Source organism: Pelodiscus sinensis, chromosome 1 (genome assembly GCF_049634645.1).
Source record: "Pelodiscus sinensis isolate JC-2024 chromosome 1, ASM4963464v1, whole genome shotgun sequence".
Taxonomy (NCBI): domain Eukaryota; kingdom Metazoa; phylum Chordata; order Testudines; family Trionychidae; genus Pelodiscus; species Pelodiscus sinensis.
In genome coordinates this window covers 2,841,614-2,866,170 of record NC_134711.1, presented here as the reverse complement: position 1 = coordinate 2,866,170, position 24,557 = coordinate 2,841,614, and the positions used below count along the sequence as shown (strand labels likewise).

The 24,557-nt window shown below is 62.8% G+C and overlaps 1 protein-coding gene across 1 annotated transcript in view; it reads right to left on the bottom strand.

Moving 5' to 3' along the window:
• LOC142827995 (protocadherin-15-like) overlaps positions 1-20,208 on the bottom strand; it is a 50,642-nt gene extending 30,434 nt beyond the window's left edge. Inside the window, exons 1-3 of the mRNA XM_075924982.1 lie at positions 20,010-20,208; positions 1,714-1,839; positions 829-1,043 (exon numbers count right to left, since the gene is read on the bottom strand). Of these exons, the coding sequence (XP_075781097.1) occupies positions 829-1,043; positions 1,714-1,777 (279 nt within the window). The 5' untranslated portion in view covers positions 1,778-1,839; positions 20,010-20,208. The remainder of the gene's footprint in view (positions 1-828; positions 1,044-1,713; positions 1,840-20,009) is intronic.
• Positions 20,209-24,557: the final 4,349 nt, after the last annotated feature.

Below are 24,557 nucleotides of genomic sequence, written 5' to 3'. Positions count from 1 at the left end.
GGGGTTGCTCCCTAGGACACAGGCGGAGAGACAGCCCCGGCACAGGCGGTAGGACACCTGGTGGGGGTTGCTACCTAGGACACAGGCGGAGAGACAGCCCCGGCATAGGCGGTAGGACACCTGGTGGGGGTTGCTACCTAGGACACAGGCGGAGAGACAGCCCCGGCACAGGCGGTAGGACACCTGGTGGGGGTTGCTCCCTAGGACACAGGCGGAGAGACAGCCCCGGCACAGGCGGTAGGACACCTGGTGGGGGTTGCTACCTAGGACACAGGCGGAGAGACAGCCCCGGCATAGGCGGTAGGACACCTGGTGGGGGTTGCTACCTAGGACACAGGCGGAGAGACAGCCCCGGCACAGGCGGTAGGACACCTGGTGGGGGTTGCTCCCTAGGACACAGGCGGAGAGACAGCCCCGGCACAGGCGGTAGGACACCTGGTGGGGGTTGCTACCTAGGACACAGGCGGAGAGACAGCCCTGGCACAGGCGGTAGGACACCTGGTGGAGGTTGCTGCCTAGGACACAGGCGGAGAGACAGCCCTGGCACAGGCAGCAGCCCTGTTCCGTTCCTGAGTCATCACATCCCCACTTGCGGGCGAGCCGCAGGGCCCCTCTCCGGTAGGTGGCTGAGCAGGGCAGGGGCCGGATTCCCCTGGCGAGGCCACACTCAAGGGTCAGCCCCACGGCTGGACGTCTCTGTGCGCCCCTTGGGAAGAGTTTCCAAGCTCCTGGGCACCCCCGGGCAGCCACCGTGCCCGGCAGGGCGGGCATCTCGCCAGGGCCATGGGGGAGAAGCGCTGGGGCGAGGGGGCTGATGCCGCACCGTACCTCTCGGTCCAGCGCCGCCCCGGACGAGACGCTGAGCCGGACCGTCCTCCCCTCCAGGTAGAACCACCCGGCGTCGGAGCCGCTGAGCGCCAGCTGCAGGCTGCTGCCCCCCGGCTCCCCGGAGAGCGTCAGGTTGGCCACCAAGGTGCCGTGGGGGCTGTTCTCCGGCAGCTCCGTGAAGACGTTGCTGCCCCCGCCGCACCGGTCGGCCCCCGCTGGGCACACAGGAGAGCGGGTCAGAGTCTGGGTGCCCAGCCTGGCAGAGGGGCGGGAGGCTGGGGGGCCCAGCTGGCCCCTCTCGGACGTGCCTGGGGGACGGACACCTTGTGCCGGGCACCCTAACCCTCCCCAGGGCTGGTTCTGGCCGATTCCCACGTGGGGGGCTGGGCCGGGGCGAGGTCAGACACGCCAGGCCCAGGGAGGGGTCTGCAGCCCCTAACACCAGCGGGGCGGCACTGCCGAGGCCCCCAGCCCCAGGACACCCCCCCGGTGCCGATCCACGTCATGCCAGCTGGCGAGCCCAGCGACCCGGCCCAGGCTGGCCTCGCTGGAAGGGAGAACGGCCCCAGCCCAGGCTGGCGTGTGCCCACGGCCTCTGGAAATGCCCCCCGCTCGAGTCTCCTCTCCGGGGGCCAGGCCCCTCCCTCCCCAGGGCAGGGACTTCTCCCACGGAGCCCCCTGGCCGGCAGCAGGGCGGGCGAGGGGTGGCAGGGAGGTGGCACCTGCTGTGTGGGCGAGGGAGGGGCGGGGCGCTAGGGGGATTCCTTGGCAGCTGGCCTGGCCCCCTCACGCTGCACGGAGGAGCCTGAGCGGGGCTTATGCTGGAGGGCTTGGGGGGTCCCAGCCCTGGGGGGTCCCGGCCCCTCTCCCGGCATCGCGGCCTACCTGTGCGGAGGTGGAAGGACACGCTGAGGGCCAGGAGCAGAGCCCCACAGGCGGGCGCAGGCATGGTGCCCCGCCCAGCAGCTCCGTCCTGACGTGTGGCGCCGTGGGGGGGCCGGGGCCCGTCTCCTGGAGGGGGAAAGAGAAGAGACTCCATCGGCTCGGGCCTCCCCTCCCCTCCCCCCCAGCGCCTGGACTCCAGCTTCTGCACCTCAAACCGGGCTGCCGGACACAGACAGACCGAGACCCCCGCCGAACGCATCCGCACGGGCCCACTAGCGCCGCGCGGGATTGGACATCCGGACCCCCGGGCTCCATTCCCGTCGCTGCCACTGACTCGCTGTCCCCCCCGGCATCACCGTGCCTCAGTTTCCCCAGCTGGCTACATGGGGGCAGCGTTGCTGGCCCGCCTGGCAGGAGCGCCGTGCGGCGTGCGTGTGGCTGTTTGCGAAGCGTTTCGAGAGCCGCCGAGGGGAGGGCTAGCACAGGCAGAGAGATGTGCATGGTCCCAGCGGGTTCATGGCAGGCCCCCATCACAGCCACGCAGCCACCTCTGGAGAGGAAGAGGGCAGCTGCCCGGCAGGGGGCTGCGCCACTTCGATCCATTTGGGACAGGAACCGGCCCAGCGGGAGCCACCGGGATGTTACATAGGCAGAACGGAGTTAGCCAGGTTGGCATCAGACTGGGACCTGGGTTCCCCCGCCACTCTCGCCATAAAAATGCCCGTAAGAACAGCCAGGCTGGGTCAGCCCGAAGGTCTGTCCAGCCCAGTGTCCTGTCTGCCCGGAGGTTACTGGTTCAATGTGACAAGGGGGGGGGGGGAGTTTGTTGTTGCAGAGAACAGCCCAGAACTGGAGCCGTGGGGTCTGGGACCCTGGGGACCCCGACCCTGCTCGGAGGACGTGGCCGTGGCCAGAGGCTGCAGAGAGGGACCCGGCTCTGCTGCCCCCAGCGAGGGGAGAACATTGGACAGAGGAGGGAGTAGAAAAAGAGAGGCCCAGGTGGGGAGAAGACACTGGACGGGGGAGGGGCTGTTGCTGGGGGTATCGGAGGCTCTGCTGGGGGACGGGGGCTGGTTTTGGGGGGCAGAGCGGAGCAGGCAGGACTCAGCCGGCTGCAGGGGAGACTGACGTGAGGGCTGAGGGCCCAGGCCTGGGAGAGCCGTTGCTGTTCAAAGCTCCACAGACCCTCCTGTTTTGCTGGCTGATCGTCGCTCTGGGCTGGGGAGCAGGGGGGCGCTGTTCCTCCTGGGAGGGGAGGCCCCGGGGGTCCAGAGGGAGGGGACCCCCAAAGGGATTCATGGCGGAGGCAGGCGGCTGAAGGCCCTGAGAGGCGCCGTCCCGGAGGTGGAGGGACAGACCCCCAGCTGAGAGTGGGCCCCCGAGAGAGGGTCGCCGCACTGGAGAGGGGGGATCCCCCCAGGAGCCGAGGGGCCGAGCGTGGGCGCGACCTGTGAGCCGTGACACCCGCATGGCAGCGTGCGTTGCACGTGGGGAGGGATGGCTCGCAGGGGGGCCGGCAGGTCCAGGTGGGCGTGTTGTCCCCTAGTGGCCGGCACAGCCTGCGGCTTGGTCTTGGCTATTCCCTTGCTTCCGCGGTGCCGGAGAGAGGGACTTGGTCCTGGCATCCAGCCCAGCCTCAGGGCGCTGGGACGTGCCACGCTCTGCTAAGCCGCTGTTCCAGCGGCAGCCCCGTGGCACCAGTATGTGGGCCCTCCGGAGGAACTGCCCACACCTCTGTTTGCCAAGGCAGGAAGCCTTCCTACGGGTATGCATGGCAGGTAATAATCCGTAACACCCACCGAGCTCCAACCTGTGCCCCGCAGACCCCAGGCGCACTCCTTGCAGCCAACAGTCCCAGCAGCGGTAGTAAGCTGTTATCCTCCATGGGCACCAAGCAGCAGAGGGCGCTGTGACTCTCTGGGTGAGCATCACCCCCACACAACACTCTGGGCAGGATGTGGGCTCCTGGCACTCACATGAGCTCTGTGCTGAGCAGAACCAAGCCAAGCAGGTCGGCGGTGGAGGACTGGGAGGGGGCACAGATGGAGGGGAAGTCAAGTGGCTGCCAGAGCCCCCCTCTGGATTTCCCGACCTCCGGGCACAGAGCCCCCCAGTTAATCAGTTCCCTGAGCCTTGTTTTCTACCCGCCTTTGCAGGCCTTGCATTCCATGGCGTTAAAAACCTCCTGCAAAGTTCCCATTGGCCCAGCTGGGGAAACTGAGGCAGAGCAGAGGGATGACTTGCCAGGAGGTCACTCCGTGAGCCATTAGCAGAGCCAGGAAATGTGCAACATACTCATCACTGATCTGGAGAAAGGAGCAAACAGTGAGGCAGCAAACTTTCCAGACTTGCCAAATGACTCAAAATAGTTAAGTCCAAAGCTGCCTGTAACATGGTACAAAAAGGTCTCCCTAGGGCAACTCAAGGGCAGATAAAATGCAATGCTGATAAATGCAAAATAACACACACGGGCAGACACAACCCAACTGCACATATATCCCGACAGGGTCTAAAGTCGCTGTTCCCACTAAGAGAGAGACCTTGAGTCACTGTGGGGAGTTCTCTAAAAACACCCACTCCGTGTGCAGCGTCAGTCAAAAAAGCAAACAGAATTAGGAAAGGGATCGAGAATAAGACGAGAATATCTTACTGACTCTATATCAAACCTTGGGACGCCCACATCTTGAATCCTGCCAACAGATGTGGTCGCCCCGCACTCAAAAAAGATCTATTAGAAACAGAAAAGATTCAGAAAAGGAGAAGGAAAAGCCTTAGGGGTTAGGAACAGCTTCTGTATGAGGAGAGATTAGTAAAACGGGGAGATTTCAGCTTGGACAAGAGACACCTAGGCAGGGGCAGGATCGAGGTCTATAAAATCAAGATTGGGCGGAGCAAAGAAATAAGGAAGTAGGGTTTACTCCTTCTCATAACACAAGAACTAGGGGTCAGCAAACGGAAGAGGCAGCAGGCGTAAAACAAACAAAAGGAAGGATTTTTTTCCACGCAGCGCAGTCAACCTGTGGAACTCCCTGCCGGAGGATGTTAAGGGTCAAAAAGGAGCTAGATAGATTCACGAAGGTCCATCCATACTTATTAGCCAGGATGGTGTCTCTAGCCTCTTTGTCAGAAGCTGGGAATGGGGGACGGGCGATGAATCAGTTGGTGATTCCCTGTTCGGTTCCTCTGGGGCACCTGGCGCTGGGCACTGTGGGCAGACAGGACACGGCTCGATGGACATTTGGCCTGACCCAGTGTGGACGTTCTTGTGAACACAGCCCGGTGCCCGGCCTCCCAGGTCAGCATTTTGGGCAGTGGCCTGGCTCTCCCCGTGAGGAGCCCTCGAGCTACAGTGGCACAGCTCCACGTCCGGCACGTGGGCGTGCTGGGCAGCTCTGCATGGAGGGCAGGGCGGGCCGTGGCACACAACGCACAGTGCCGGGCTGGTGGTGCTCACAGCTGCACCCAGAATTGATTCATCCCATCATGCTCTGTTGCCTCCCCATGGCCACAAGCAGGTGCCCTGAGGTTTGCATCAGGGCTCCTGCCTTTCAGCGTACAAAGAATTCTCCGTTCCTCCCCCGCCAGAGCAGAGACAATGGAGCGCCCCAGAGACCTGCCCCCTACAGCCTGCCCCCTGGAGGCACCCGTGGGGAAGTGTCCCCAGAACCAGTCCCTGGAACCTGCCCCCCACAGCCTGCCCCCTGGAGCACCCGTGGGGAAGTGTCCCCAGAACCAGCCCCAGGAACCTGCCCCCCACAGCCTGCCCCCTGGAGGCACCCGTAGAATCATAGAATCATAGAATAATAGGACTGGAAGGGACCTCGAGAGGCCATCGAGTCCAGCCCCCCGCCCTCAAGGCAGGACCAAGCTCCACCTACACCATCCCTGACAGATGTCTATCTAACCTGTTGTTAAATATCTCCAGAGAGGGAGATTCCACCACCTCCCTTGGCAATTTATTCCAATATTTGACCACCCTGACAGTTAGGAATTTTTTCCTAATGTCCAATCTAAACCTCCCTTGCTGCACTTTAAGCCCATTACTCCTTCTCCTGTCCTCAGAAACCAAGAGGAACAAATTTTCTCCTTCCTCCTTGTGACACCCTTTTAGATATTTGAAAACCGCTATCATGTCCCCCCTTAATCTTCTTTTTTCCAAACTAAACAAGCCCAGTTCATGAAGCCTGGCTTCATAGGTCATGTTCTCTAGACCTTTAATCATTCTTGTCGCTCTTCTCTGCACCCTTTCCAATTTCTCCACATCTTTCTTGAAATGTGGCGCCCAGAACTGGACACAGTACTCCAGCTGAGGCCTAACTAGTGCAGAGTAGAGCGGCAGAATGACTTCACGAGTTTTGCTTACAACACACCTGTTGATACAACCTAGAATCATATTTGCTTTTTTTGCAACAGCATCACACTGTTGACTCATATTCAACTTGTGGTCCACTATGACCCCTAGATCCCTTTCCGCCATGCTCCTTCCTAGACAGTCGCTTCCCATCTTGTATGTATGGAACTGATTGTTCCTTCCTAAGTGGAGCACTTTGCATTTCCCGTGGGGAAGTGTTCCCAGAGCCAGTCCCTGGAACCTGCCCCCCACAGCCTGCCCCCTGGAGGCACCCATGGGAAAGTGTCCCCAGAACCAGCCCCAGGAACCTGCCCCCCACAGCCTGCCCCCTGGAGGCACCCGTGTGGAAGTGTTCCCAGAACCAGCCCCAGGAACCTGCCCCCCACAGCCTACCCCCTGGAGGAAAGTGTCCCCAGAACAGGCCCATAGGAAATTGCTCCCCCAGAACCTACCCCCTGGGAACAGCCTGTAGGAGCATGTCCCCCATGAGCCCATCTGGAGAACATGCTCCCTGGGAACTGCTAACCCCCATGGGAACTTACCCCCCAGGAATTCCCGCCAGTGGTAACCTTCCCCCATTGGAAATTACCCCCACAGGAACTACCCCCTGAGACTCTACCCCTTAGGGAAACCTGCCCCAGTGGGAACTTACCCCGCAGAAATAGCCCCCTGTGGTAACCTACCCCCATGGGACCCGGTAGACCTGGGAGCCTGCCCCCCTGAGAACCTGCCCCCTGGCAGCACCTTCCCGCACCCAAGACACTGCTCCGCTCTGCCTGGAGGGGGGCGCCCGCTCGGCCGAGCGACTGATCCAATTGGCCCCACGCCCTGGCGCCTCCTAATTGGGATCAGCCAGGAGCCGCGATTAGCGAGCCACGTGCCGGGTCGCGGGGGCGCGGGGCTGGCCCAGGGCCCCCACTTGGCTGCTGCCGCCACACGGCACAGCACCACCCGCCGCACCCCTGGGGGACCTGCGGGGCCCCGTCGGCCTGGGAATCTGCTTCCCGCCGGGCCCCGCCCTGGGACCAGGGCCCAGCATTTGCCCCACATGGGAGGAGCAAAAGGGGCAAGAACTGCTGAGGCTGATGCTGCTCAGTGCAGCGCCCCCTGCTGCTCCTATCAGTGATTGCGCCCGGGCGGCTCTAAGGGCTGGGGGAGCGCGCTGCAGTCCAGGCGGCGCTGAGGGCTGGGTGGGGGGCAGGCTTGGTGCATTCACTGCCCTGGCCCCGCCCCTTACACCAAAGTCCCACCCCTTCCAGGAGCATGGACCCGCCCCCTCCCCAAAGTGGCCCGGCATGGTTGTCAGATCCCCCGCTGGGTGCACCATCTCCTCCCTTGTGGCTGGGCCACAGGAGGATAAGAACTCACTACTGCTGCCAGCTGGCGGAGTTCCGCCCCCGGCTCAGTCCACACGCAACCTCGGCAGCAGGAGGCTGGGGGCACCCGTCCGGGGCTGGGAAGGAGAGAGACTGGCTCGGATGTCCCGTCCCTTGGGGTCACACCTGCAGTCTGTCTGCTCCTGCAGGCCTCGCCAACTGCTCGCCCCGCCCTATGCCACACTGCCCGTCCCAGCGTCCCTGCCCAGCCGGGCTCAGCTGCCACCAGCCTGCGCCCATCTCCTCCGCCACGGGGGTTGCAACCATGTAGACACATCGGTCATCTTGCCAGAAAACAGCCTCGCCCTGGTGGTTAGTGACTGGAAAGTGCCAGGCCAGGATCTCCCAGACTAGCAATTTCCCAACAACCAGTGTTCCCTGTCAGCTGAGCGCTTGGGTGGCCACCCAGGAGACATTCAAATGCCACCCAGCTGATTAGCAAAGCAGCAGCTGGCCACATGTGTTTCTATTAGTGGTGCACATCTGCCTTGCGCCCATCACAAAATTTATTCCACACATCGATGGAAAACTGAACGGGAACATTGCCTGTAACCCCTTTGTACTGTGCCCTCGGCCCTCCAACCATGAGGAAGAGCAGACCAAGAACACACCAACCGAGCACCTGCAGGTTCAAATGGTGTATTTACCCTGCACAGCCCAAACACAGCTACAGGTGAAACAGTGTCTAACGGCAGCTCCCAGTGCGTCAGTCAAACTGTCCCGTACCAAAAGATGGTGCCGGGTGAGCCTCTTGCCACCAAGCATAGGACGAAGCAACGGTTCCCGCTGCCACGAGAGGGAAAAGCGGCGGAGCTCGGTTTGCCGGGCAGACTAGCAATGCCAAAGGGGGCAAACTGTGCAAAAACCGTGCAACAAGGCCTCAGGACTACCCCGCCCTGAAGAAAGCCTGGCACGCCAGTCCCTTCCCCCGCCAACCCTAGAAGCACTTTGTGTGGCTGGTGAGAAGGCTGGAGATGCAAACCAGCAGGTGAGCAGGGCTGGCTGCTTAATGAGGACACGGAGCGGGAAGCGTTCAGGGTGCAATCATTAAGCAATCAGTTTGCAGATACCTAGTGCCAGCGAGGTGCCGGCTGCAGCTCCATGTCCGGCAAGACAAGCTGTTGGACTTAATAGGAGTCTGGAATGGCTAAACACTGGTGGTTAAAGAATTCAGCCATGGTAGGAATTACCCTTACATATATTTTCCCCCATTGTTTCTACAGTCTGGACAGATAGATTAAGAGTCCGGTCAAGACAGATATTACCCTTCCTGACTGGCTCATATTCAACTTGTGGTCCACTATGACCCCTAGATCCCTTTCTGCCGTGCTCCTTCCTAGACAGTCGCTTCCCATCTTGTATGTATGGAACTGATTGTTCCTTCCTAAGTGGAGCACTTTGCATTTCTCTTTATTAAACCTCATCCTGTTTACCTCTGACCATTTCTCCAATTTGTCCAGATCATTTTGAATTATGACCCTATCCTCCAGATTAGTCGCAACCCCTCCCAGCTTGGTATCATCTGCAAACTTACTAAGCGTACTCTCTATGCTGATATTTAAATTGTTGATGAAGATATTGAACAGAGCCGGTCCTGAAACAGGCCCCACTGAACCCCACTTGTTATACCCTTCCAGCAGGATTGTGCCCTGTTAATAACTACTCTCTGAGTATGGTTATCCAGCCAGCTATGCACCCACCTTATAGTAGCCCCATCTGTTGTATTTGCCTAGTTTATTGATAAGAATATCATGGGAGACCATATCAAATGCCTTATAAAGTTTAGGTATACCACGTCCACCGCTTCTCCCTTAGCCACAAGACTCGTTATCCTATCAAGAAAGCTATCAGATTGGTTTGACATGATTTGTTCTTTACAAATCCATGCTGGCTGTTCCCTATCACCTGATTATCTTCCAGGTGTTTGCAGATGTTTTCCTTAATTACTTGCTCCATTATCTTCCCTGACACAGAAATTAAACTGACTGGTCTGTAGTTTCCTAAGTTGTTCTTATTCCCCTTTTTGTAGCTGGGCACTAGATTTGCCCTTTCCCAGTCCTCTGGAATCTGTCCTGTCTTCCGTGATTTTCCAAAGATGATGGAGCTATCTGAGCCTCTAGCTTTCTAGGATACATTTCATCAGGCCCCGGTGACGTGCAGGCATCTAACTTTTCTAGGTGATTTTTAACTTGTTCTTTTTTTATTTTATCTTCTAAACCTCCCCCCTTCCCACTAGCATTCACTATGTTGGACGTTCCTTCAGACTTTTCGGTGAAGACCGAAACAAAGAAGTCATTGAGCATCTCTGCCATTTCCAAGTTTCCTGTTACTGTGTCTCCCTCCTCACTGAGCAATGGGCCTACCCTGTCCTTGGTCTTCCTCGTGCTTCTAATATATTTATAGAATGTCTTCTTGTTTCCCTTTATGCCTGTAGCTAGTTTGAGCTCATTTTGTGCCTTTGCCTTTCTAATCTTGCCCCTGCATTCCCGTGCTGTTTGCCTGTATTCATCCTTTGTAATTTGTCCTACTTTCCATTTCTTATATGATTCCTTTTTTATTTTTAGATCCTGCAAGATCTCGTGGTTAAGCCAAGGAGGTCTTTTGCCATATTTTCTCTCTCTCCTATGCAGCGGAATAGCTTGCTTTTGGGCCCTTAATAATGTCCCTTTGAAAAACTGCCATCTCTCCTCAGTTGTTTTTCCCCTCAGTCTTGCCTCCCATGGGTTCCCTACCAGCGCTCTGAGCTTACCAAAATCTGCCTTCCTGAAATCCATTGTCTCTATTTTGCTGTTCTCCCTTCTCTCCTTCCTTAGAATCATGAACGCTAGGATTTCATGATCACTTTCACCCAAGCTGCCTTCCACTTCCAAATTTTCAACCAGTTCCCCCGTATTTGTTTGACGTAAGTGACTAGTCGCTTCCCCCCTTTGCTGCCTCTATCAGAGAGAGGCAGCAAAGGTGGGGGGAATGGGATTCAGTCCTGGGGCGACTCAGTTTAAGAGCCTTAAATATGTTTTTTCCCGTTGTTTCTACAGTCTGGAGAGCTAGATTAAGAGTCTGGCCGAGATAGGTATTAGCTTTCCTGCTGTATAAACAGGCTTTTTCCCTTTGCTTTTGTAGCCTAAAATATAAATTAACATGCAGCTGCTCTTTGTTGTGTTCTTTACTTACCTTCCCTGGTGCTGGATAAGATCTTTTCAGGGTTACAGCACTTGTAATCTCTGTAATCTATTGCTTTGGAAAGTTTGTTGGGTACAAAAAGTGTTAATTTTGTAAATTAGTAATAAGGGACGGGTATAATAATTTTCGTCACCTGCCTGTTACTATTCGTCGTAGGGAAGTTAACATTCTAAATAAGGTTTTTTAAAAAGGAGTAATAAAGATGTGAATTAACATACTACAATAAATAAAAGGGTGTAATTGGGGCCACTCCGAGGTTAAAATGAGAGGGCAATAAAGTGATCCATTTACCCCATCCGCCACTGGGTCACCTGTTTCTTCTCTAAGGCTACGTCTACACTGGCCCCTTTTCCAGAAGAGGCATGTAAATTTCATGAGTCGTAGTAGGGAAATGCGCGGGGGATTTAAATATCCCCCGCGGCATTTAAATAAAAATGTCCGCCGCTTTTTTCCGGCTTTTAAAAAAGCTGGAAAAGAGCGTCTACACTGGCCCCGATCCTCCGGAAAAAGCGCCCTTTTCCGGAGGCTCTTATTCCTACTTATTCCTAGTGCAAAAACGGAGTGGCAGAAAAAATGCAAATGAGATCGCGACTCATGCAAAGGAGGCCCTCGTTAGCATATTTGTTGCTGAGAATACTCGTAGGGTAGACATAGCCTGACAGAAGCTACATGGGGCTCAATCAAAGAGATGCCCCTTGAGAAGAAGCAAAGATTTTAGTCCGGAGTTGACTAACGACGGCACGGACATTGAGCGCAGAGCACAACAAGCCTTCGTTAAGCCAGCTTCAAATGTGCACAGGTCTTGACGTGCAAACCCAGGGACTTCTGGGTTCTGCTCGGCCTCTGCGTAGCTTTTCCAGACGCCTGTTCTCTAAAACCTCAGCAGTGGCAGGATATGGGGAGACTTTCCCACCGCCCTGTGGTCAGAACAGACTGGAGAATCGGAACGCCGGGGGGAGTATCAGGGAGGAAGGAATAACGCTTTGACTTCAAGTTCTTAGCCTCACTCGTGGCTCCTCCCGATCTCTGTGCCGTTTCCTGGGACGAAGGAAGCAGGAAGTCGTCTCTCGCTGCGCCTCGTCGCGCCTCCGGCCGAGCGTCCGTTGTCGTCACGGCACAGCCTGGTGTTCGGAAACGAATCCCCTTCTGCCTGGCATGCCAAGGAACTCAGGAGCTCCGCCGTCGAAGGACACGCGTCACCCGCCCCGGGCTGCACTGGAGACGTTCGGGAACAAGAGCTGTGCAAAATGCCCACAAGGCGCCAGGCCGGGGGCAGACGAGCGCTTCGCGGAGGCGTTGAGCAGCCAACTGGGCCGCGTGCGAGGGTTTTGCACCGTGAGTGACATCGAACCGAGGGGTCGTGAAACACTTTTCGATTTTTACTACGGTGCCGTACAGAAACACGTCTCAGCCCGCACCCAAACATCCTCCCAGCTGCAACCCCTAGGAGCGCAGACCCCTGACTCCTGGCTCCGGCTGCAGGGAGTAGCTCCCGCCTACGTCTCCAGGGGGCTCAGCTGGATGCAGCCCGCCCCATGGTATCCCAGCCCCGCACACACCTTAGCTGCCCTCCGGGGGCGCCCTCTGCGTTGCGCTGGTGGCAGGGGATTTGATGGCGCGGCGGCGAGTCGATGGCACATGCACAAACACCAGGGTGGGCCCCGTAGAGCCGCGACAGGCAGGGAGGGAAGACGGCGGCAGGGTCTGGTGTGGGGGGCGGGGGAACAATGGAATTGCCCAGGCTGGAACGCGGCCAGCGCAGGGAAGCTAACGGCCCCGTGCAAATTAACGTAATGGGATTAGTCCACCCAGGACGGCCGTGTACGCCTAATGAGGAAAAAAATATCTCAGCACCGCATTTGGGACCAGCCCTCCCTGCCCGGGAGAGCGCCCCCTGCTGAGCACCGCCCCCTGCGGCACAGCGCCCCCTAGTGGGGAACTGGGACCAGCCCTGCCTGCCGGGGAGAGCGTCCCCTGCTGAGCACCGCCCCCTGCGGCACAGCGCCCCCTAGTGGGGAACTGGGACCAGCCCTGCCTGCCGGGGAGAGCGCCCCCTGCTGAGCACCGCCCCCTGCGGCACAGCGCCCCCTAGTGGGGAACTGGGACCAGCCCTGCCTGCCGGGGAGAGCGCCCCCTGCTGAGCACCGCCCCCTGCGGCACAGCGCCCCCTAGTGGGGAACTGGGACCAGCCCTGCCTGCCGGGGAGAGCGCCCCCTGCTGAGCACCGCCCCCTGCGGCACAGCGCCCCCTAGTGGGGAACTGGGACCAGCCCTGCCTGCCGGGGAGAGCGCCCCCTGCTGAGCACCGCCCCCTGCGGCACAGCGCCCCCTAGTGGGGAACTGGGACCAGCCCTGCCTGCCGGGGAGAGCGCCCCCTGCTGAGCACCGCCCCCTGCGGCACAGCGCCCCCTAGTGGGGAACTGGGACCAGCCCTGCCTGCCGGGGAGAGCGCCCCCTGCTGAGCACCGCCCCCTGCGGCACAGCGCCCCCTAGTGGGGAACTGGGACCAGCCCTGCCTGCCGGGGAGAGCGCCCCCTGCTGAGCACCGCCCCCTGCGGCACAGCGCCCCCCTAGTGGGGAACTGGGACCAGCCCTGCCTGCCGGGGAGAGCGCCCCCTGCTGAGCACCGCCCCCTGCGGCACAGCGCCCCCTAGTGGGGAACTGGGACCAGCCCTGCCTGCCAGGGAGAGCGCCCCTTGCTGAGCACCGCCCCCTGCGGCACAGCGCCCCCTAGTGGGGAACTGGGACCAGCCCTGCCTGCCGGGGAGAGCGTCCCCTGCTGAGCACCGCCCTCTGCGGCACAGCGCCCCCTAGTGGGGAACTGGGACCAGCCCTGCCTGCCGGGGAGAGCGCCCCCTGCTGAGCACCGCCCTCTGCGGCACAGCGCCCCCTAGTGGGGAACTGGGACCAGCCTGCCTGCCTGGGAGAGCGTCCCCTGCTGAGCACCGCCCTCTGCGGCACAGCGCCCCCTAGTGGGGAACTGGGACCAGCCTGCCTGCCTGGGAGAGCGCCCCCTGCTGAGCACCGCCCCCTGCGGCACAGTACCCCCTAGTGGCGCACTGGGACCAGCCCTGCCTGCCGGGGAGAGCGCCCCCTGCTGAGCACTGCCCCCTGTGGCACAGCGCCCCCTAGTGGGGCACTGGGACCAGCCCTGCCTGCCGGGGAGAGTGCCCCCTGCTGAGCCCCGCCCCCTGCAGCACAGCGCCCCCTAGTGGGGCACTGGGACCAGCCTGCCTGCTGGGAAGAGTACCCCCTGCTGAGCCCCGCCCCCTGCGGCACAGTGCCCCCTAGTGGGGCACTGGGACCAGCCCTGCCTGCCCCCGTCACTGCAGCCCGCATGGAAACGGGGCCGGAACGGGGGCTGGTTTAATGGCCCCGGGAGGGAGCCGGGCTGTGGGTGGGTAGAGGCCAAACCTGCGGCCTTGGGCTTCTCTGCAGCGTGGGCACCGCCGGCCCGGTGACCCCACCGTCCAGGGCAACGTGCTGAGCCCGTCCTGGGGAAACGCCCCCAAAGAGCAGTGATGGGAAAGGGCCCTTCCCCCACCAGGGCCCTCGCGTGTGGGGCTCCACAGGGATCCATCCTCTCCCGGGCCCTTTTCAGCATCCCCAGGCGCCTGCCACACGCACACGGCTCCTGGCTCCTTCCTTCCCCGCGCCCGGATGCCCCGGCGCTCGGCCGACATCAGCCCTGGGGGGACGCCCAGATGGCTCACGCCGAGCCCTGCACGGCAGAGGGGATCCCGGGGGGGGGTCCGACAACCCCCCCAGAAAACAGGGACTGGCCCGGATGTCCCTACTTTCCGCTCCAAGTCAGGGGGCTGGAAGGGGGGACAGGGCCCCAGGGCCCCTCCACCTCTTATTGTCTATAAGGGCTAGTGATGGGGAAGGGGTGGGGGCAGAGTCTTGGGGGGGCGAGGCAGGGTGAGGGTGGGGGCACCAGTGCCCTCCCTCCCCGAGCTGTCAGCTCCTCACAGCCCCCAAGGACAGGCTGAGCCAGTCTGAGACTAGAGGGCTGAGAGCCAGGGCGGGGGGCTGCCTGACGTGGTACAGGGATTCGGGGCCCGCTGCCGTTCCCTGAGTCCGTCCCAGACTGGCCTTGGGGGTGCTGGGCTGCAGAGAGTGGGGTGCTGACCCCAATGCCCCAGGGCGGCGCTAGGGGGGGCTGTGCTGCGGACAGCAGGCAGGGGCCTGGTAGGGGGCGTACCCCCCGCACTGCCCCCTCCCGTCAGCGCAGCGGCAGGTCGACACCCCACGTCCCGCTCCACAGCTTTGCAAGGAGACGTGAAGCTGGCAAAGACCAGGGGTCCGTCTACACCCGTGTCCTGAAATGAGGGGGGTCCCACAGCCCCCCCAGGCAACTTATTCCAGGGTTTGACCACCCTGGCAGGTAGGAACTTTTTCCTAATGTCCAACCTCAACCTTCCTTGCTGCAGTCTAAGCCCATTGCTGCTTGTCCTACCCTCAGAGGCCAAGGGGAACAATTCCCCCCTTCCACCCTGTAACAGCCTTTTAAATACCTCCACGGCTTCTCCTCTCCAGCCTAAACAAGCCCGATTCCTTCAGCCTCCCTCCCAGCTCCTGTTCTCGAGACCTCGACTCATTCTCGTTGCTCTTCTCTGGGCCCTCTCCAGTGTCTCCACGGCTTTCCAGCTGGGCCCGATCCGCGCAGCGCGCCGGGGGAGAACGACGTCTCGGGTCTCGCTCGCCACACTCCTGTGAATGCCTCCCAGGGAGGAGCCATGCAGGGTCTGCCCCCCAGCCCCGCCCCTTCCACCAAGGCCCCGCCCCTTCCACCAAGGCCCCGCCCCTTCTGGGGACCCGGAACCACGCCCCCTGCAATTCCTCGCAGCCCAGCCAGGGGTCCCCTACAGCTTGTGCTGCCCTGTGACCCCAGAGCGGTTCCTAGGTGGTCACTTCCCACGCCGGGCACGGCTGTTTGCTCCTCTCCCCCTGCTCCCTGGTCCTGCCTCCAGCCACCCGCCCCGAGCAGAGCCCTGCGGGGCCCCGGGCCCCTCCCTCCCACCCCCCCCCAGCTTCTCCGCTCACCGAGCCTGGGGGAGGAACCGGGTCCTGTCCGGGCCGGGCTCTGTGGGCCCCGCAGCTGCCTGTGAGATGCCCCCCCCATCAGCGCACCCATGGGTGCCCTTCTCTGCCCCTTCTGCTCCCCGCCTAGCTCCAGGTGCCCTCTGGGCCCCGTGCATCCCTCCCTGGCGGTTTTCTCAGGTCAGGGGCCGCTCCCGGATCTCCTCTGTCCGATCGCGTATGTCGCCGGCGGCTCCAGCATCAGCCGGGGCTGGGCAGGGCTCACGGGCCAGGCGTGGGCTGAGCCTCGCCGGGAGAGGCCGGCTCCGTTGGCTGATGTGGCCTGGCGCCCCAGGCTGAAGGCTCAGCCCCTCTGTGGCTCCCCAGAGGCTTGGGGCCGGGACTTTCCAGCCCTGCGCCCATATCCCAGGGACCCAGGGGGGGTAGCCGTGTCCCCTGGCCACCAACCCACCTGCGGTCCAGGCCTGGGCTCCCCACAGAAACCCCACCAGGAGCGGGCCAGGCGTCGCTCAGAGGCAGGGCCCGAACTGGCGTGGGACCAAGTGCCCTCTGGCATGTGCTGGGGACGTACGAAGGATGAGCTGCCCCACAGCCTGCACCCCTCCTTCCCTCCCACGGCCCCCACTTCTGACCGGGCCCCGAGGGGCAGCCGTTCCCCGGGAAACGGCCACAGAGGCAGCCCAGGGGGAAAGCGAGTCGGGGGGGGAAGGGAGGGACCAGCTGGCTGGGCGGGGGGTAGGGTCCTTCCATGCCCCCCGTCCACAGGAGGAGCGGGCCTGCGGCGTGGTGAAGGGCAGACCCGAAAGGCAGGAGCCGCGAACAGGCTTTGAACTTGGGCCCTTCCGCATGGGCTGGGCTCACGGGCGGAGCTCCAGGAACGGGTAGCGGCAGTAGCCCGTTATCCTCCAGGCGCGTCAGCTTCAGGCAGAAGCCGCAGCAACGAGTGTCGGGGGCACCGTGCCCCAAGGCCTTGTGCAAGAGGGCGGAGGCCACGGATCGCACGCTGCTGCCCACTCGTCGCTCCGGCACCTAGAGCGCCCAGCGGGCACTAGGAGCTCTGACCCGGGCACCAAGGCCCAGTCCCTGCCTGGCCAATCCCCAGCGAACCTGCGGCTTAAAGCACCGTGCCCAGGGGAGAGACCAGCACAAGGCGGTGCCCTGGCATCCGGGTGCCCAGCGCAGAACCGCAGGGCGCACGAGGTCACAGCCGACCTCCGCCCGGAGTCACCCGGCACCAGTCCCAGCCTGCCCCGCGTCTCCTCGGCCCGCCTGGCCAGCGTCCAGAACGGCAGCCCGGCTCCGGGATGAGCTGCCCACTTCTCACGCCCGTGGCCTTTGTTTCCCGCGGCAGAGCCGAGAAGCCGAGAGATCCTTGTCTGCTTGTTACAGGCCTGAAGCCAGAGCCAAACCCAGGGCCCGGGCCGGAGGCTAGAGCAGAAACCATCCCAATGGCTAACAGCAGCCGCCGGGGGAGCTGGGGACATCCCCTTCCCCAAACTGTAAATTCTCCAGGGCCTCCCATCTGAACCGTGCCCCCCACTTTTCTTCCTGTCCCAGAGACGGGTTCATTACTGCTTCCCACAGTACCAAACTCTGGGCTCCCCGGGCAGCGTTAATACCAGCCAGGGGAAAGACTTGTTTGCACACTGCCCAGCGAACCTGCGGAACTCCTCGCTGCAGGATTTAGTGCAGGGATCAGAATAAGTGACAAGGACGGGTCCATCCACGGTGTTAGCTAGGATAAGCAGGGACGCAGCCCTGTGCTGGAGGTGAGCTCAAACCTCCGACTGCCATAAGCAAGGAGGGACAACGGAGTGGGTCTCAAAATCGCCCTGTTCCAGTCGCCCTCCCCCACCCCCGACCGAGAGTCTGGCCTTGGCTGTTATCAGAGGCAAGCAACTGAGCTCGATGGACCGTTGGGCTGCGCGGTACGGCTGTCTCTCCCAGCGCCAAGAAGTCCTGGCCTGGGCCAGGCCCTCGTTGTACCAGGCACTGTGCAAACCCAGAACAACACTCAGCCTCTGGGCTAAAGCCGTCACAAGCCAATCCCAGCTCGGAGGAGCCAGGCCCCCCGCCTCCGTGGCATTTGCGACGCAGGAGACACGCTCCAGCCTCAGTGGGTGGCTCCTTGCAGTCATGTGCACCAGCGCAGTGGTGATCTAGGGGTGTTTCACGCTCCCTTTGCACGGGGGCAAACGCCTGCACAAGAGGCCAGGCATGGAGCAGACCAGTCCGGGAAGGGGCAGGAACGAAGGATCCGGCCCATCGAGTTCTCCATTATCCATTGCTGGGGTCCCACCCAGGACGCCACCGCAGCCCGGCTAGTTATGGGTCAAGGGGGAAACTGAGGCACGGAGCTCCACCATCCACACCCCGCAGCACAACCGCCCCGGGACCAGGAAACGCAGCTGGCGAGCGGGGCGTTGACTCCTGGGGGCTGGCATGGCCCCTGCTAGGGGAGCAATTGCTCGTGCTGCCCAGCGGGCACTGCGCCCGCCCTGGCAGAACTGGGCTGTGCCAGCGGGGCCAGGCCCAGGGAGGGGGAGATTGTGCTAGTCACAGCCCCCTCCCCCGCGCCCCCCCACTCCTCCCAGGCTGCCTCCCCCTAGATTTAAAGGGCCAGCTGTCCCGAGAGCGAGCGGAGCTGGGTGACCAGCAAAGTGCCAGCTGGGTGGTCAGAGAGCAGGGAGATCGGAGGGAAAAAGGGCCCGAGCCCTCCCCTGCCTGAGACCAGGGGGGCTGGGGGAAAGACGGCTGGGGTCCCCACCCTGGCCCTGCCCTGCGCGGCATCTGAGCTCCCCTCGGCATGGGTGGAATCGGGGATGCCCGGGGCCCATTGGGATGCCAGCTGCTTCCTGCGCCGGGGCTCTCCCGCTGGGAGTCACACAGCCCAGGTGAGGCCAGATGGCCCCGGGCCCCCGAGCCTGGCTCCGACAGTGGCCAGTGCCAGATGCCCTCCCCTCCCCCCGTGCGTGGGCTTTAGCCGTGTTAATCGTGGGGAAGGGGGATTCCTCCTCCACCCCATCTGCCCATCAGCTTAGCGCACACAAAGCAAGAGCCCCGGTCGCTCTCCTCCCGGCCGGTCTCAGTGCAGAGGATATTCGGAGCCGGGTGAATGGCTCCCCCCACACGCTGTCCTGCAGGGCCAGCAGCTGGCGGACCATCCTGCAGCACTGAGTTCCTTCAGTTAACGGGCGTCCCGTGAGGAGCTACTGCCCTTCCCATGGGGAAACGGGCCGTGTTGGGTGGATCCGGAGCCAAAATTCCCTGGGACTGCTCCAGTGCGAGTCTTTGGTTGGGACGTAGGAGCCATAAGGGGATAAGAGCCTACTACTGCTACCAGCAAAGGGAGCCGCTCCCTTAGCCCCAGGGGAGCAGGCTGTGCTCAGGTTTGAGGGGACAGACATGCAGGCCAGTTGCCTCCACGCAGCCAGTCACACCCTTAGGGGGCGCTGACCCCAGGAACCAGCACAGGGCACCCCAGACACAAGGGGGGGACGGTGGGGTCAGCAAGACGCCCCGATCCATGTCCAGCAAGCGGGGCACCAGGGAGCTGCAGGGAGGGGAGCAGGCTGAGAGCTCTGGCAGCGCTGCACAAGGGCCAGAGAGGGGGGCCGGAGGTCCCAGCTCACAGCGGGGACCCCCCCCCCCAGTGCTGGGGATAGAAACCAGGAGTCCTGACCACTGGCCTCCTCCTGCTCTAACCACTGGACTCTGCTGCCACTCCCACTCTAACCACTAGGCTGCACACCCCCCTGCTCCGACCACTAGCCTCTAGGTGAGAATTGGGGCTTAGCCCCTGAGGTGGGGAGACACCCCCCCCCCTCCAGTGCCTGCCGGGGCTCTGTTTTCAGGCCGCCCCCCCCCAAAAGGAGCAGGACTGTGGACTCACAAGAGGGGCACGTCCCCAGCCTCTCGCTCCAGCCCCTCCCCCATTCGCCAGCTGCTCAGAGTAGGGCCCCCCACCCTGCCCATCCCCCACACCCCAGAGCAGCGACCCCCCCCCCCAACCCCTCTGCAGAAGGGCACCACACCAGCAGGCACCCTCCGGGCGGGCACAGGGCTGCCATGCTGCAGCACAGAAAGGGGGAGCAGGCAGGAGAAGAGCCCAAGCGTCCTGGCCCCCTAGTCCCCCCCCCCACACACATACATCCAGCAGCCGTGCCCTCCCCCTGCTCCCAGGGCTGAGAACCCCCCCCCCGATGCCCACACCGGAGTCCCGGTGCCAGTGTGGGAAGGACCAGCAGGCACAGGGAGCCCGGCTGGCAATGGGGGGCGGGGGGGACAGGCAGGGGGAGGGGGACCGGCCCCCACGCCCCCCCCCCCCACGAGCCCCGAGCGCCTTACCTGAGGGCGCGGGTCCCACGTGGCACCTCCTGCCTAACACGCCGCCCCACGGCGGGGAGCCGGGCGCCCCCACCGGCTGCTGGGCCTCATGGTGCCATCGCCTCCCCCCAGCTCCGGGGTGCCGCTGCCCCACGCCGCCCCACGCCCGGCATCGGCGGCGCCGGGCAGAGACAGGATCACGCCGGGGGCCAGCTGCCACCGCTCAGAGCCCGGGCGTTAACCCTGTGGGGCCTGGGCGGGTGGGCGGGCGGCTCAGGCCCCTCCCCTAAGGCCCATAATTGGATTCGGCTTCGCCCGACACTGACGGCTTGATCCCGTCGCCTCAGCGCCAGGCCGCTGCGGGGTGGGGGACAGCGCGCGGCACCTCGCCGCCTCCCTGCAGGGCCGGGAGCAGGCTGAGCCGAGAGGCAGCTGGGGCTAGTGGCTAGAGCAGCAGGGCTGGGAGCCAGGGCTGCTGAGTTCTATCCCTGACTTGGGCTGGGGGGAGTGGGGTCTAGTGGTTAGAGCAGCAGGGCTGGGAGCCAGGGCTGCTGGGTTCTATCCCTGACTTGGGCTGGGGGGAGTGGGGTCTAGTGGTTAGAGCAGCAGGGCTGGGAGCCAGGGCTGCTGGGTTCTATCCCTGACTTGGGCTGGGGGGAGTGGGGTCTAGTGGTTAGAGCAGCAAGGCTGGGAGCCAGGGCTGCTGGGTTCTATCCCTGACTTGGACTGGGGGGAGTGGGGTCTAGTGGTTAGAGCAGCAGGGCTGGGAGCCAGGGCTGCTGGGTTCTATCCCTGACTTGGGCTGGGGGGAGTGGGGTCTAGTGGTTAGAGCAGCAGGGCTGGGAGCCAGGACTGCTGGGTTCTATCCCTGACTTGGGCTGGGGGGAGTGGGGTCTAGTGGTTAGAGCAGCACAGCTGGGAGCCAGGACTCCTGGGTTCTATCCCCAGCTCTGGGTGGGCAGTAGGGTCTAGTGGTTAGAGGGGAGGCGGGCGCCACGACTCCTGGGCTCCATCATCAATACACGCAGGCAACTCTCCCCTATCCCCCCCTTGTAAAATGGGGCAGAATAAACGTCTGGCCCCTGGAGGGGGCCAGGGTGGCAAAGGGCTGCGAGAACTCTTCCCCCCACCCCAGAAGATGGTACAGCTGGGCCGCGGGTTGCTGGGGGGGCCCAGACGTGACTTTGTTCCGGCTCCTTCAGGCCTGAAACTCCCACCCCTCCGCTGTGAGAGGCACAGCCGGGAAGAGCTGGCCGTGGTTTGTGTAGGTCCTACCGAAATCCCGCCCGTGAGCGCTCCCTCCTGGCTTCCCCTGGTGGGTTTACTCCCCCTTGCCTGCGGGTGTAGGACAGGGCCATGCAGGATACCCCTGGTGTCTGCGCAGAGCCAGACCCCTTAAAGGAGCCATTCCCACAGACCAGGCACCCCCAGCTGCACAGCTGTGTCCTGCCGCAGGGGGCAAGCCCTAGCCCCCCCCCCCCAGCAATCTCAGGAACCTGGGGGGGGATTTCTCTCCCCCTTTCCCAGGTAGCAATGGGGCAGGGAATGGGGCTATTTGAACCCTATTTCTTCCTGGCGTAGCCTTGAGGCAAATCGGCCTCCCTGTCACCACCAGCAGCTCGAAATCCCGCCCCGGGCACAGCTCGGCGTTCACCCCGCAGGGCCCCCCACGTAACCAGCAACTGGTGAGCCCCACAGGGCAGGGGGCACCGGGCTGGACCGTCTCTACGGCCAGAGCAGGGCCAGCAAAGCCCCATCAGTCAGGCTGCCCATGCCGGGGACTATAAACTAGTCGAATTCCTGAGGCCACTCGACTATTCAGTTAACCGATATTTAACACCCCTACTTTTATTGGGACCCGTAAAGCCGAGGTGGGGGCCTCAGGTCCGGGGGCTGCATGTGGCCCCCAGTTTGCCTGGATCCAGCCCCTGAGGCTTAGGGCTCCCCCTCCGGGATTGGGGAGCCCGTGCTGGTGCTTCACCCCCCCCCCGATCCTTCCCCCCCGCAGGGCCGGAGCACCCAAAAATCTACTAGCCCCCCCCCAGGCTCTGGTGTGCGAGGGGAATGTGTGGGGGGGTCTTTCTCCTTCTCAGCTGGGGCCCTGGTCTCAGTCCTGCCCACTTTTGCTCCTCACTTGTGCGCGGCCCCCGACGGATTGTGCTGTGGGTCAGCGGCCCCAAACCAGAAAAGGTTCCCGGCCCTGAGTTAGGGTCAGATGAGCGCAGCGCCCAATGGGAGGGGGGGGGGGGGTTGACACTTTGGAAGTCTGATCCCCTCCACTGCCCCCCCCAACTGCAGACTCCTGGCCTGGTGGGGGGGCTAGGGATTCCCACCTCCCACCTGATGTTCCTTCCTGACCCCTTCAGGCCACCGGCCGAGACACCCCAACACCCACGGGATCCCCCCAGCTCTGGTGCTTTAGCATCTGGGGGCTCAGCCGGATGCCCCCGCCATGGCAGGGCCCAGGCAGGGGGGCAAGGGGCGTGGTACGGGCAGGTCAGACGGGGCCCCTCTCTGCGGGGTGCAGCCTGCCCCCCGAGCCTGGTCAGTGGGTAGGGCAAGAGGGAAGGTGCCCGGAGTCACCGGCTCCCCATTGTGTCCCCATCACCTCCCCGGAGCTTCCCCCAGAGTCAGCCGCTCCTTCCCGGCCCGGGGGGCGGCTCTGGGGCACTTGGGGGGCTACTCGGGGGGGGAACAAGATGCAGTGAGTGAGGAGATGCTGATTCTGGCTCAGGACCCCACAAGGCCCCAGTGTCCCAGCTGGCTCCAGGGCTGGGGGGGGAGGTGCCGGGCAAGCTGGGATTGCCCCCTGCCGGCTGTCCGTGTGGGGCAGCGTACCCCGCCCTGCGGAGAGGGGCGGCCACGGATCCGGAGCGCCCCTGAAGGGCACTGTGGCTGAACTCTGGGGGCGACAGAGCCGCAGGGCTCAGGCCGGGGTCCCTGCAGGAGCCGCTCGGCTCTGGGGGGTCCCTGCCCCCGTGCGCATGCCCGGCGTTCACACCCAGGTGGGGGGGGGGGGGGAGCGCATTAGTAGCTGTGTCCATTCTGACTAGCCCTGATCCTGGCTAATGCGCTTTGAGGACAAAGCGGATTAGGGCTCCCGGCAGCTGCAGGGCCGGGGCGGTGGGATCAAGGGGACCAGCAGGGGGTTAGTGGGCGAGCCTGCGGGGAGGTGAACAGGTGAGCGCTCACCGTGCGGCTCGGGGGGGGCAGAGCCTGGCAGGGGGCCACGGGAAGTGGGGGCTAGTGGGGAGAGCTGCTGACAGAGAGTGACCCTGTGCGGCCCAGCCCCTGCCGGCCAAGGCGAGCTCTGCTAGCCGGGGTGGCCCGGTTCAATCCCTGACTGTCGCTCAAGGCGCCACCGAGAGCGGGAGCATCCCACGGACGGGTGAGGTGGCCCTGAGTAAGCCACACCCCCTCCCGTGCCTCAGTTTCCCCTGTGGGTGGACACGGCTGATGTCCACTGTGTGGCCGGCTCTGTGCAGTGTGGGGAAAAGGCTTTGGCAGGGGCGTTCAAGGCTAGCAGGCCCTCAAGTGATCAGCGACTCTGACCCCCAGACCCCCTCCCAGGCCAGACATGGGGCCCCCAGCAAATCCCAGGGCAGATAATTTAGAGCAACATTTCCAGCAGTCAGCAACGGGGCCCAACCTGTCTCTGCTACGCAGCTCCGGGGTGAATTCCTCGCTGCTCACATTGTATGTCTCGTTTGCAGCTTGTCTAGTTTCCGCGTCCCGCCAGGGGACTGGCGTCACCCTTTCTCCCCTAGGCTCCTGGCATGGCGGCCACCGCCCTTATAGGCATGCGCCCTGCTGCCCTCTGGTGGCTGCAATCGGAAAAGCTCCGCTGTGTCCTAAGACCTCTACTGCTGCTGGAGATTCTCCGTTAGCTCAGAAAGGGGCCCCGGAAGGGTCGGGTCAGGAGGACCCAAGTCTGCCCCACCGACCCCATGCAGTGCTGCCATCACGTTGTTACCGTATTGCTAGCCCCATCGGGCACATGGGGAAATCAAGTCACAGGCGTGCTCAGTGCTCTGTTCTCACCAGGCCATCTTTCCCACTTCTGGAGTGAATTGAGATGGGGGGGGGGGTATTAGCCACAGAGAACTGACCAGTGAGTACAGTGGCTACTGGCCCCTGCCATCTCCACCCCATGGCTCAGCCACAGAGGTGGTGGGGCTCTGAAGGGCCACTCCCCCCACACACAGCTCAGTGTTCACACCCCGCCCCCATCCCAGGGCCTTGCAGGTAAGCGGGTTCCAGGGGGTCAGGGCCCCCTTGTGCCAGGCGCTGCACAGACACAGGGATAGCGGACCCCAGAGATCTCCCAGTCTCAGCTGTCACAGAGGAGTTTCCTTTCCCCTGAGGCAAGATGTAGCCAAGGGTGGGCTGAGTGGCCCTGCACTGAGGATCCAGGGCCACCCACGGCAAGCCCCGGCCCCGGACCACGCTCCCTGCCAGGGGCAGGGGGTCGCCGCAGCGCAGCCCCACCCCAATTCCTGCAGGGAGCACTAGCCAGGAGGCAACCCCCCAGCGCACCGAGGGGGGCCCAGCAGGGCCAACCCCCCCGAC